The sequence below is a fragment of the Prionailurus bengalensis genome, chromosome B3 (assembly GCF_016509475.1).
Source record: "Prionailurus bengalensis isolate Pbe53 chromosome B3, Fcat_Pben_1.1_paternal_pri, whole genome shotgun sequence".
NCBI lineage: Eukaryota > Metazoa > Chordata > Mammalia > Carnivora > Felidae > Prionailurus > Prionailurus bengalensis.
In genome coordinates, this window is record NC_057355.1 from 120,739,521 (window position 1) to 120,753,883 (window position 14,363).

At 39.0% G+C, this 14,363-nt stretch overlaps 1 protein-coding gene across 2 annotated transcripts in view; it reads right to left on the minus strand.

Moving 5' to 3' along the window:
* The window catches only part of MLH3 (mutL homolog 3), a 28,146-nt gene that overhangs the window by 6,170 nt on the left and 7,613 nt on the right, over positions 1–14,363 (minus strand). Inside the window, exons 3-9 of one of the 2 annotated variants that reach the window (XM_043556648.1) lie at positions 13,305–13,403; positions 12,530–12,615; positions 11,671–11,775; positions 10,221–10,293; positions 4,784–4,855; positions 3,362–3,473; positions 2,203–2,362 (exon numbers count right to left, since the gene is read on the minus strand). In XM_043556648.1, the coding sequence (XP_043412583.1) occupies positions 2,203–2,362; positions 3,362–3,473; positions 4,784–4,855; positions 10,221–10,293; positions 11,671–11,775; positions 12,530–12,615; positions 13,305–13,403 (707 nt within the window). The remainder of the gene's footprint in view (positions 1–2,202; positions 2,363–3,361; positions 3,474–4,783; positions 4,856–10,220; positions 10,294–11,670; positions 11,776–12,529; positions 12,616–13,304; positions 13,404–14,363) is intronic. The other variant, XM_043556650.1, reaches the window with a different exon arrangement.

Here is a 14,363-nt window from a genome sequence, read left to right on the forward strand (position 1 = left end):
TTACCTGTGCTCCAAACAGAAAGAGTTAGAGATGAATAAGGAGTAGAAACCACAATGAATTAAATAGGACACCATGAAAAAAAGAACAGACAGATATGAGAAAAAACCTAACCGATATTCTGGATGTAAAACATGTAGTCATGGAAATAAAAAGCTCAGTGGATCAGGTTAACATCTGGTTAAACAGCAGGTGAAGAGAGAATTCAACTCACTGGAAGATAATGTATCACAAAGGGGTAAAACAATGGGAAATACGACAGAGAAGTTAAAAAGGTAGGTCCGGTAGACATCTGACAGGACTTCTAGGAAACGAGAGCGAATGGCAGAAGAGCAGTGCTTGAAGTGACAATAACTGTACATTTTCCAAGTGGAAGAAGCATGATGAATCTGAAGAAGGAAATGAAAACAAAGATACATCATAGGGAAACTGCAGAACACCAAAGACAGAGAAAATCTTAAAAGCCACCAGAGAGAAAATCAGATTACCTACAAAGTAATGATAACTACATTGACAATGGACTTCAATGGCATAGAGAACGTCAAAGTTCTCAAAACACTGAGGGATGACTGACAATGTGGGAATTCCCTGCTTAGCTCGACAATCATGCAATTGTGAAGGCAAAATAAAGACATTTTCAAAGATGGTTTATCATTTACGGGCTCTTAATAAAAGAATATTTAAAAGCTTTCAGCAAAAAGAAAGCTGAACACAGAATGAATAATCGGATGAAAGGAGCAACACTGAACAAAGACTGGTAAATATTTTCATTAATCTAAATAAACATTGACTCTATAAAATTAATGACTACCAGGGAGATTAAAACAGGTCGAGTTGGAGTGCCTGGGTGGCTCAGTCCAACTTAGGTTCAGGTCATGATCTTGTGGTCCGTGAGTTCGAGCCCCACGTTAGGCTCTGTGCTGAAGCTCAGAGCCTGGAGCCTGCTTTGGATTCTGTGTCTCCCTCTCTCTCTGCCCCTCCCCTGCCCACACTCTGTCTCTCTCTCTCTTAAAAATAAACATTAAAACAAAAAATTAAAAAAAAAAAGGTCAAGTTAAAATACTGAGCAACAACATGGAAGATGGGAGGGGAATGCTGGAAGATAAAGGGTTGTAAGGCTTTTGTACAGTTTAGGAAGAGAATAGAGAAGCAAATTACCTTAAACTTTGTTAAGGCTAAAATTCAAGGCTAATCTGAAGTAATACAAATGGAATACGTAACAACTTAAAGAAAATTTTTTTTAACATTTATTCATTTTTGAGAGACAGAGACAGAGCACGAGTGGGGAAGGGGCAGTGAGAGAGAGACACACAGAATCCAAAGCAGGCTCCAGGCTCTGAGCTGTCAGCACAGAGCCCGATGCGGGGCTCGAACTCACAAAGCCATGAGGTCATGACCTAAGCCAAAGTTGGATGCTTAACCGGCTGAGCCATCCAGGTGACCATGGAATATGTAACTTCTACACTAGCAGAGGACAACAAGGAGAAATAAAGAAAACTCTAATAGAAAAACAGAAAGGAGCAAAGAAAAGGCAACAAAGACAAAATAAACTGTCGTTAAAAAAAAAAAAAAGCAAAACACATAAGTAAAGAAGTTCTAGTTCTCTTCAACACCTCCAATGTCATATCCCAAAAGCAGTTTTCCAGACGTTTACCAAAACACAAATGTAGAGGGTGAAATGAAAACTACTCAGCAGAATATGCTAAATTCCTTTATGACTTTGTATTGATGACCTATCTAGCCTCATCGAGCTCACCACTACGTATATATCTTAATTCGAGCCATATATACTGGTAGTTCCCTAAACACAGGATCTGCTCCAAGTCTCTGATAGCTGTTGTTCTGTCTAGAACGCCCTTCTTCTCTCTTCTGCACTCGGCAGGCTCCTACTGTTCTACCAGATTTTTCCTAAGGCAAAAATTAGCTTTTCTGTGACAGTTTCCTTGAACTCCATCCCCCTGGGCATAGTAATCATTTTGTATTTCCATAGCACTTTGAACATCCCTCTAACTGGCCAAATTTCATTGTATTTGTAATTATTTAGATGTCCTTCTTCACCTTGAGCTAATTCATCTTTTAATTTCTAGCACCTGGTACACAGCAGGTATTGATACTTGCTGGATGAAAGATGAACACAGAATTTCTAAAGAAAACAGGAGGTTACCCTCAGTTAGCAATTTCCTCAACATCTGAAGCAGTCTTACCTCCACAATACTCTTGGTCACAGGAGATCTTCCTCTTCGAAGTTCATTGGCTTCTCTTTGTACAAAACAGAGTGGTACTTTTCCTACAAGGACCAGAGAATCACTATTGTCTGGAAATATAATTTCAAGGCCCAGATCTTCCAGATTTTTGTGGTAGCACCTAAAGAGAGAGCCTCAATTACAAAACTATTACTTCATTCGCATTTCAGCACCAGTCCCAAGCACTGGAGGGTTTCTCACAAGATGCCACAAATTTTAAAAATTGTACTGCTTTTCTCATACATTTGTTTAGGATTTTATTATCAAATTTCCTGTTTGAATTACAGTAACTTTCATTTTTTTTCTCTTTTCCATTAAGAGAATCAATTTGTTTCTAAGTCTTGTTCCTAAGTTTTTATTCTTCACCGAGGAACTGCTAACTTCTCACTGCTGGCACTTCAAGGAGTTTGGCACAAATAGAAGGGCTGAGAATGTTTTGAATCAGCATTAAAGCAGGGAGGTAATTTACAGCCCTAGGAACTGAGAAGTCCTGATTAACTGGATGTAAATAAATGGATCTGCCTCTACTACACATCATGCCCCAGGGAAAAAGATTTATTGGCAGTAGCATATTCCCAAACCTGACATGAATTCAGAGACAATTCTTTATTTCCAATAATTTGTGCCACCCAAAAGTGGGAAAACGTCCTATCTTATGACTCACCATATGATTTGCCCCTTCCCTGCGGCCCAGTGTTTTACTTTCTTCCCAGTATGATTATGGTAATGAAAACTAAGAATCTAGAATGCACCGAGGCAAAGCAGAATGGAAGCAATTACTGCAGTAACTTTGCTTTCAGAAACAGCACAGCATAAACACGGACTTTTCCAAGAAATGGTAAGAGGATTCTAAGCCAACTGCTGGAAAAAATTATCAAGGAAACTCTATCCTATACTCAACAGCTGTGATATAGTGGAAAGAACAGCATTTGAAGTCAGAAGACCCGCATCTGAAAGCCTGCTACACCATTCAAGAGTTGTTATGACCTTGAACAAGTCATGTAACCTCTCTTGGCCTCAGGGTCTCATCTGAAAAAAGGAACAACGGGTATGCCTGTACTGCGCAGAATTACTGTGAGAGTTTATACTCTAGATATCACGTCCTCATGGTAGTACTAACCGTAAGAGTCTGCTTTGTTCTTCTGTCACTGTTATCTCTAGTGGAGGGCTTACAATGGAAGACAGTAATTTTTTCCGACCAGAGCCTTGGGGCTGTTGCTTCTCATAGGAATCTATTGGAAAAGAAACGAACGGGTTCAGAGTAGGAAATGAAGTCTTCTAGACTTCAAAAAGAGCATGAGAAGGCACAGCCATGTTAACTATTATTGTGCTCAGCAGTGTGTTCAAACCGGTTTAGGCTTTGAGTTTCCATTATTACAGTCAAACGAGTAAGTATCCAGACCATTTATTCATTTCAGCGGTATTTCCAAAGTAAGAGGTAAAAGACTTCAGTCTTACATTCAAATGAACAATGCAATGTTCCTGTAGATAGTCAATAAATGTGATTTTAATAATGGGGTGAATAATGTTGATTACTTAAGAAATAAAATTGGTTTACTATACAATCCTGTGGTTCAAGAAAGTTTCCCATTCCTTCAGAAAGGTTTCCCAGTCTCTGAAGAGAATTTGTCAGTACTGTTCTCAAATGAATGGTCTCAAGCCTATAGCCAGTTTTTCTAACACTGCTTTTACCATATCTTTCTCAACAATTAGGTCTTCATTTCATACGGAAAAGTGAACATGGAAGTAATATCATTGCCATTCTAGCCCATGAACTATCTCCTTAGGTCCTCACCTACCTCTCTGACATAGTTTTCCACTATTTGACCACAGGGGTAAAGATTTTCCTGGGATTTTACCACTTGGAGAACACTGCCTCATGATAAGAAAAGAGCGTAGCAAAGATTAAAAAGCACATATTGGCTTTGGAAGGCAGCTATGCTCACCACTATACCACCAACGCTGCACAGCAAAAAACACATATTGGCTTTGGAAAAACATATAACAAATTAGTGATACTGGTTGTCTCTGGGGAGAGAAACTAGGTGGGATGGGGAACAAGGGTAAAAAGGAGACTTGATCATATTCCATTTTGTACCTTTCAGACTTGAACTCATACCACCTATTCCCAAACAAATTTTAAAGTACAAACAATATATTGGGCCTTCTGAGTTGGTGGTGGTCTCTGCCTGACAAACTGTGAAGAAGGTATACCAAGATCATATGGGCACACAGAGGGGCGTATCTTTGTGATGGATGTCACGATAAAGTAGCCTAATCCTTAGGTACCCAACCCTTAGGGTTGATGACAAATGTATGGCAAATATGTCTTTGGCCATGTAAGACCACCAAATTTGAATCCGTAAAGTGAATCACTATATTCTTTCAGTTAAACAAGAAGCCAAACCAGAAGGCTTCAGATTACTTTTTTTAAACATACAATTCATCTTTCCTCATGACAGCCACAGTTAGAAAAACTCTTTCAGTATACTAATTGTGCAGGGCAGTTTCACATATTTTCTAGTTCCAAACAGATCCTTACCAACAATCAGCTGCTCTAAACGGACACGCTCATGGGCGGCATGCTGATCCACTAAGACTAGCAGGTTTCCACCTAGAACACGAGCAAGGATTACTGGAGTATCAAATTCTCAGATCAAGATTAAAATAATCATGTTGTGTGGAGGGAAAAAAAGGTTAATTCAAACTAGCTAATGACATAAGCATAAGAAAGACATACATACTTAGTATGTATCTTTCATTTCTTAAAAAATTGAAATTATGGGGAAAACTATAAATTTATCCCTAATGAGAAACTTTTGAATACATTGGTATTTCATTTACAAAACAAGGTTAAAGCCCTATATTCCTAATGTTTAAATACTGATTTTGCTTTATTAATTCAGGTTGATACAATGAAGGGCCTTAAACACATTATCAAAATCAGCTGACTTTGATTTGCAAGCTACTCTGGAGCCCACAGAGAATGTAATTCTAGTACACTTTTTATTTCCAGAGAGTACACTTTTAACAAATGACAGATGTGATTCACTTTAAGAAACATTATAACCAAACATATAAATTCAATTTGTTGATTTACATTATATAATAATTATGTATTTTAAATTTAAGTGTAATTAGAATTTTTTTTAAAGACAGGCTGCTCCTGGCCAATTTAAACTTTTCTCACCAACCATTTACATATTAAAAAGGTGCGGGCCAGATGCAGTCCATTTAAAATAAGTTTTTCTTTTTTTAATATGTATTTATTTTTGAGAGAGAGAGAGACAAAGTACAAGTGGGGTAGGGGCAGAGAGAGAGAGAGAGAGACACAGAATCTGAAACAGAGTCCAGGCTCCCAACTGTCAGCACAGAGCCCAACGCAGGGCTCAACTCGGGAATGGAGAGATCATGGCCTCAGCCGAGGTCGGGTGCTTAACCAACTGAGCCACCCAGGTACCCCAGATCTAGTCTACTTTAGATCAGAGGTCAGCAAATTTTTCTGTGAAGGGCCAGAGAGTAAATATTTTAGGCTTTTTAGGACATATAGTTTGTCACAACTACTCACTGTTCCTTTTGAACCAAAGCAGCCATAGACAGTACGTGAACATTGTAGCTGTGTTCCAATAAAACTTTATTTATGGATACTGAAATATTAATTTCATATAATTTTAATGTGTCAAGAAATAATATTCTTCTTTTGCTTTTTCAATCATTTAGAACTATAAAAACCATTCTTATCTCCCTGGGTGCACAAAAGCAGGTGATGGTTGGATTTGACCCACAGCCACAGCTTGCCTTGTTTTAGACCCAGGTTTCTCAAACTTTGATGGGCATACAGGTCGCCTGTGGATCTTATTAAAGTGCAGATTCTGATTCAGTAGGTTACAGATGACACACGAGATTCTGCAATTTTAACAAACTCCCAACTGATGCTATTTACAGACCACGCATTTGAGTAGAAAGGCTTTGGACTCTCAAGTACAAGAAAGAAGGCAGAATGTCCTGACCCAAAAAACCAAACCTACAGGGAAATCCCTTTCTCGTTGACAGGAGGACTGATTCTCAATTACATTAGTACATCTTTTTATCTTGTCATTTTATTAATTTAGTCCAAACGTTGAGGTCTATTGCTATCAGTTGTTTTGAAATAAAAGCTCTCCTCCTGAATTTGATCAAAATAGATAATACCTGTTTTTTCCATTTCTACTAAAGGATATAATGTTTTTATGACACCATCAAATTCATGGCATGAGAGCTTAAGACTTCAGGAAAAAAAAGGAACTAATTTTTCTGACAGTATGTTCAACCACAGGAATAGGCCCCAAAATATTGAATTTTAAATTCCTTTGAGGATAGGAGGAGTTGCAGCTGGTTGTGATGAATACTGAACATCCTGTATTGGGCAAAACAATGGAATAAATAATAAATTGTGAGGGAGTAACCTCAAACTTGAAATTGGAGTCATTGTGAATACCAAGAGTCAGGAACCCTAAGAAATCAATCCTGTATGTGATGGTGGCAGAATGATTCATAGTCTACATAGGGCTCACAACATTTTCTATTCCTTGAATGAAGCAGAATATATGAAAGTAATTTAATCACATCAGAAGCTGTATTTTTGATATTCTAACACAATAGAAGTTCCATAAGGGCAAGGGATTCTTTTTTCCCTTTATTTATTTTCATTTATTTCTTTATTTTAGAGAGAGAGTATGAGCAGGGGAGAGGGGCAGAAGACAGAGAGACAAAGAGAGAGACAGAGAGAGAGAGGGAGAATCTTAAGCAGGTGCCATGCTCAGTGTGGAGCCCAATGCAGGGCTCAAGCCCACAACCCTGGAATCATGACCTAAGCTGAAATCAAGAGTTGGACGTTCAACCGACTGAGCCACCCAGGTGTCAAGGTCAAGGAATTTTATCTGTTGTACTCCCAGCATATATAATGGTACCAGGCACATAATAGGTACTCAAATATTTACAGAATAAATGAACGAATCCTTTTCTTTGGGGTATCATAACTGAACAACTGTATTTTATCATAGGTGGAAACATGCAATACAAAATGCCAATATATGGCATTAATTTCACCTTAATTTAAAAACAGTAAATAGGGGCTCCTGGGGGGCTCAGTTCTCTAAGTGTCCGGCTGATCTCAGCTCAGGCTTTGATTTCAGGGTCATGAGTTCAAGCCCTGTGTTGGGTGCTGTGCTCAGTGTGAAGCCTACTTAAAAAAAAAAAAAAAATGTTTTAAAACAGTAATATATTTGTCAATTACAAAATTATGTGCACATATTAAAATAAGTCGATTATAGGAACAGGTTGCTTTTAGTACTAATGAGTGACAGTAAAAGCACTTACATTTTTATTTAAAAAATGTATTTATCTAAGAGTACTCTCTGGTGGCATCTGACTAAAGTTGACTATTGAACGACATGGGTGTGAATGGCACAGGTCCACTTATATGTACATTTTTTTCGATAAATACAGTACAGTACTGGGATGCTTGGGTGACTCTGTTGGTTAAGAGTCCAACTTCACCTCAGGTCATGATCTCACAGTTCGTGAGTTCGAGCCCCACGTCGGGCTCTGTGCTGACAGCTCGGAGCTTGGCACTTGCTTCAGATTCTGTGTCTCCCTCTCTCTCTGCCCCTCCCCACTCATGCTCTGTCTCTGTCTCAAAAATAAATAAAACATTAAAAAAGACCAGTACAATACTGTAATGTATTTTCTCTTCTTTAGATTTTCTTAGTAACCCCATCCTAGGTGCCATTAGTAGAGATTTTGGTATTAAACAACAAAGAATTCTAGGTCATCAAAACCTTAGAAAAAAAATCTATTCATTTTTCCAAAACAAACTACTAGAATTTGACTTTCACTGAATCCATATTTATGACAATTCTGACCTATTATGACATTTACTAAATAAATCTACAATGTAAGCAAGGTAAAAGGGAATATTTTGAAATACAAAGAGAATAAGCTGCTTTCAAACTTTAGAAGCATTCGCCTGCAGGTCTACTGGTCTGGGCCCAAACCCTCCACTGGTGCTCAGGGCTCTCAGCCACCTGCACTATCACGCATGCCTCATAAATGTGCTCAATAGTCTTCCGATTGGAAAAAAAACAAAAACAAAAACAAGTCTTCTTTCACCCTCACCCTCCTTCAGTCCTTCTCTTCCATGTCACAGATTTCTAAGGCTCTCCTTGTGATCTCTGTCACCTGGTCCGGGGACATCATCCACTCAGTTACAGAGGTCAGAAAATCAGGAGTCATCTTTGATCTCCCTTCCCATCGCCAATGCATCACTAAACCCTGCTGACTTTCTCTCCTACATATCCTCCCAATGCACTCGCTAGGCTTCACCAACTATCATTTTTAGATACTGAAATATCCTTCCTACCAATCTTTTTGCAGGTACTGGGACTCCACCCCACCCCCAATCCATTCTCCACACTGCAACCAGAGCAATATTTTCAAAGTACAAATGGAATGTGACATGTGCCACTGTAAAAACAATAAAAAAAGAAAACAGAAAGCTTCCCGTTGTTTCCAATTGGTGTCGGGACAAATACAAAGCTTGTAACTGGCACTTAAGATCTGGCTTTGACCTACTTCTCTGGCCTCATCTCTGCACTCTCACTCCAGCTGTACTTGGCCTCACTCAAGGAGAGGAAACACAAATTGTGTATGTCATTCCCTCAGCCCAGAATACTCCTCCCTCCCTTCTTTACTTAGTTAAATGCTCATACTCATCCTCACTTTACCAAAAAAAAAACCTTTCCAGACCTCCCTAATTCAAATCTCTCTGTACAGTTTCTTACAGCATCTTGTTTCTCCCGTAATGTTAGCTAGAATTAAAACTTTAACGTTTATGTCCTTATCTCTTTCTCTTACATGTGAATTTTTTGCCACCATTACGGGCTAGGGCCTAGTACAGTCTCTGGCATGCAACAGGCAGTCAATCAATGCTTGTTGGATGAGTTAATGTTATTGTTTACAAACTATTATTGCTTTATTAAAGTAGGTCACCGAGATATTGTATGGAATTCTTGATAAACTTAAGCAGGGTTCATTATATGAACTTTCTATTATTACAAAGGGAATATGTGAAACATCAAAAAGTCAAACAATATAACATATTTTAAAGAATAAAAGATGAAATTTCCCCTTTGCCCACTCTCATTGTCACTCCAAAGGCAACTATTAATAGTTTGAAATGTATCTTACATACATATGTCTCTGTATATGTATACAAAACTAATGCACATTAAAACTGTTGTTTCAATGCCTGGGTAGCTCAGTCCTTAAGCATCTGACTTCGGCTCAGGTCGTAACTTCACGGTTCCTGAGTTCTAGTCTCACATCAGGTGAGTTCATGCCCTACTTCAGGTGAGCTCTGCTTTGGGTGAGCACAAGCCCCACTTTGGGTGAGCACGAGCCCCGCTTATTCGGGTGAGCTTGAGCCCCGCTTCAGGTGAGCATGAGCCCCACTCTGGGTGAGCCCAGCTTTTCTCTTTCTCTCTCTGCCCCTCATGGGATAGTCTCTCTCTCTCTCCGCCCCCTCTCCGTCTGGCCATCACTCACTTGTGACCCCCCCCCTCAAAAACAAAAAACAAAACAAAAAAACAATGTTCTTTCATATAAATTTAGATTGGTTTTCCCAATTGGCTTTAATCTGTCCAAATCATTGCAACTATATTATATATTAAAAATATCTTAAGAAGTGCTTGCGTGTTTCAGTCGGTTAAGCGTCCCACTCTTGATTTCGGCTCAGGTCATGATCTCATGGTTGTGAGTTCCAGCCCCACACTGGGCTCTGTGCTGTTAGCTTGGGATTCTTTCCCTCTCTGCCCCTCCCCTGCTTACGCTTGCACACACACATGCTCTCTCTCAAAATAAATAAACACTAAAAAAAAAACTTAAAAGGAGGCTATTAGGAGACCAGCTGGTTATTAATCAAGGCTAAACTCCATTCTTACCTGCCTCACCATTCTCTTCAGTCTTGGTGCTCATTAAACAGGCAATAAACTTGTTATCCACTTGCTGCAGAACCTGCCATATATTCAAATAAGTGGTACAACACTAAATAAAAGTTAACAAAGCCTCATCTGTATACAAAGAGATAAAACTGCACTTAATTAAGTTATTTGCATTACAATCTTCATATCTAAGACTATGGTAAGGAAGGATTAAAAAAATAAGCAGAGCTATCGGAAGGCATAAAAGGAAGGAGACTACAGGCTAAGGATTCTAAAAAGGACACGCAAGCAACAAAACTCTACAGAGCACACCTGAGATTCTCCCGACAGGACTCTTACTCATAGGTAACTATGACCAGAGGCGCCTGAGTGGCTTGGGGTGCCCGAGTGGCTTGGTCGGTTAAGTATCCGACTTCGGCTCAGGTCATGATCTCATGACTCGTGAGGTCGAGCCCTGCGTGGGGCTCTGTGCTGTCAGCCCAGAGCCTGGGGCCTGCTTCAGATTCTGTGTTTCCCTCTCTCTCTGCTCCTCCCCTACTCATGACCAGAGACTGCTAACAAATGGGGCTGAAATAAATTTTGCATTTTGCAAAGGTAAGGAAAACCATTTCAGAGGGTCTAATCCCTTAAAAGTAGTAAGTTAATAGCCACCAGGAGCTTTAACCCTTGGGGACTCCTCTCTGTCCAGGTACAGACAAGGTTCTCATTGCACTTCCCTGCCTCGGTCCCTATTGTTTAACTAAAACTGTTGTTTCAGCGCCTAAGCAGCTCAGTCATTAAGCATCTGACTTCAGCTCAGGTCATGATCTCACGGTTCGTGACTTCGAGTCCCACATCAGGTGAGCTCATGCCCCACTTCGGGTGATCAAGAGCTTGCTTTGCTCTGGTACCAGGTCAGTGCCATGTGAGGGGTTTGCCTAGATCTATCTAACCTCCTAATTTGTTTCCATACTGAAAATAAGGAGATGAAGACAGCCTGAGTGGTGTAGGGAGAGGGCAAACTAGCAAAGCAGATGAGACAAGGGGTCCCTTTTGTTAAGACTGCTCCTCAATCTGGAGTCTCCTAAGCCATGTCATTTGTCGCCTCACACAATAGAGGGTCATTTACAAAGGGGCACTGTTGTACATTTAAGGACAATGTCTGTACAGGATTTAGTTGATTTATAAATTATTGTCAAAATACAAAGTCAATATATAATCCTTGAAACTGTGAGCCTCAATCCTTAATTCATCCCTCCAACCTGCTCACACTACTGAGGACATTTTTTCCTTTGTAATTAAAATTGGTCCCTGCTTTTTCTTCTGATAATAAAAGTTCTAGTAAGATTTAAAAAAACACACGTGCCTTGACCAAGGGGGTCTAGATCATTAAATAAATCCAATTTCACAAGAGTTAGTCCAGCTTAGGTCTTATATACATTTTTATGAGATTTCAAAGTCAATCTCTTACCTGCATTGAATGAATCATTTCTTTGGTGAAACGATAAGGATATAAGACATTGTGAATTTTAACCGCAAGGCTTTTGGCCTGGCCACTGCTTACATCAACAGCAACCTAGAAAGCAGCACAAACATCATTTAAATTTTTAATTCTTTATATGTGCAGAACTGTTTTACCAAAGATCCCAAACTGCTTTATCATTTCCACAGAACCTATTAGAAGTGGGTTGAATTCAGGGACCTTAGAGAAATTCAAAAAGCTCTGTGAATTATTAGTCTTAAATAATAATTTTGGGGTATAAACAAATTACTAACAAAAACCAATGTTGTTTCAGAATAACAATTCGTTTATGTTCCATGATCAAGTCCTTAAACACATCTTAACTGAAAAATCAGTAATCAAGTGCTCATTTATTCTACACCTTTATCACAACACACAAAGTACCTTCTGTGATAACCCACTGAGAACACATACACTCACGTCCAATGATGAATTGTTCCTCCAGTAGAAGACTCGCTGTTTTATCTGATGATGTAACAGTGCTTTTTGTTTTGTTTTGTTTTGTTTTAATTATCACCACCCTAAATACCCTGCCAAAGCTGCAAGATAGGGTTTCTAAGAGTGGTAAACACATTCAACTCATCACACACTGACTACACATGTTTAATCCAGAATGTCTGAGCTCCCAAATTCTATGGATTCTGATTTCTCCTCTCTATATTAAATAGTATTTCCAAATAAATTATTTGGAAACATGCCCACTTTCCGCTTGTAATTAAAAATTAATATAGCCATTCATGCTCATATCCAGCTTAAATGAAGTACAAATTTTAAAATAACAAGCAAAGAAAATTTGCTACAGACCCACCTCTGGATAACGGGCAAATACTGGATTTTCCCACTCTGAGAACAAAGACTGAAGTGATTCTCTACCAACAGTATCATCCACAGCATCTAAGGCAAAAGGAAACAGATCGAGTTGGCATCGAGAGCCGCAGAAAAAAAAGGTGAGTGGCACTCCCGTTTGCTGTGGTGCAGCGGCAAGATCAAAGATCAGACATATTGTCCCAATATTCTACAAAAGTTTAGTGTTTGCTGGATCTCTAAATTGTTCTGATCTGTTACTTTTTAAGTTAGAGTTGATGACTGTATCTTTTGGCATTATAGCTTTTTCTCCAAACTATTTTCAAGAGATATTTCAGAATACAAATCCAGAAGAAACTGGTTCAAATTAGTAGTCTCACTTCCTTTAGATAAAAATATACCTTACCTATTTTTAGAAACAAAGAATCTGTAGCTTTTTTTTGAAAATAAGGATTTTGCTTACATAAAACTACTACAATACGGAGTGCAACTCCAATCTTTAAAAATAAGAGATATTCTCTCAATCACAAGACACCACAGACTGTGCATAATCACCCAGTATTGACTTCAAGTCTGGAAAAGTAATTTCTGATCTAAATGCATGCACTGAATTACTTAGTTCTGCTGTTAAATAGGACCGTGGGGAATTACTGGTTCCAGGAAGGCACAGCTGGCCCTGATCAAGCTTAATAACACAACCCTGCTTTTTAAAAAAATTTTTTTAGTTAGGTGGTACAGTATGTACTAGATGTCCCGGCAACCTCTGTTTTTGCCCCTACCTCTGTTATTCTGTCTCATCACAGTCCTCTCTTCCCGAGCTCTAGGAAGGAAGGGAAGAACAAGGTCGCTTCTAAAAGGATGACACTTGTACTGAGATCCTAAATGTAAAAAAGAAAACCTAGACATTTGAACTGAAAATATAAATTATTAAAAAATCAAATTACATTAAAATCTTTCTGCACAAATGGAGTTGAGACCTGAGGCAGACTACTAAACACGAGATTGAGAGTCAGAGTTCTTTAATGAGTTATGCTGCTAATTTAGGAACCTACATTAATGCTTAGTCCCGTTATCCATATATACCAGACAGAATGAGCACTAAAACAGATGACTGATTCTCAATGGGCACAGTTTTGTATGAGAGACATTTGGCAACATGTGGTTGTCACAACCTGGGTAAAGGGTGCTACTGGTATCTAGCAGAGATAGAGGCTAGGGACTGCCAAATATTCTACATGTATAGGACGAACCCTACGACAAAGAGTTATGAGTCCAAAATGTCAAGTGTCGCGGTTGACATAGCTGGTATTTGACATATACTGGTACTTAATTGTTAGCCTTCACTACTTGGTTCAACCTTCACGAGTCCCCAGGTTTATGTCTCTTATACTCAAAATGTGTTGCTATTATAACATTTATCTGATATTACATTTACATAGCTGTCTTCCCTAATTGATTGTGAACTCCTGAAAGCCAAGCCAGTGAACCTGCAACCTAGCAGTGTGAACAATAAATGAATGAATACATGAACAGATAAATGAATGAAAAGTTCTCAATTTAAACTTCAAAGTCCAGGGGTGCCTGGGTGGCTCAGTCAGTAAGGCATCAGACTTTTGATTTCAGCTCAGGTTGTGATCTCACGGTTTGTGAGTTCAAGCCCCACATCGGGCTCGGTGCTGATAGCATGGAGCCTGCCTGGGATTCTCTCCTCTTCTCTCTCTCTATCCCTCTCTGCTCTCTCTCTCTCTCTCTCTCTCAAAAATAAAAAAAACATACATTTAAAAAATAAACTCCAAAGTCCAGTAATATCTGGCCTAAATTCTGCCGTCCTCTCTGAA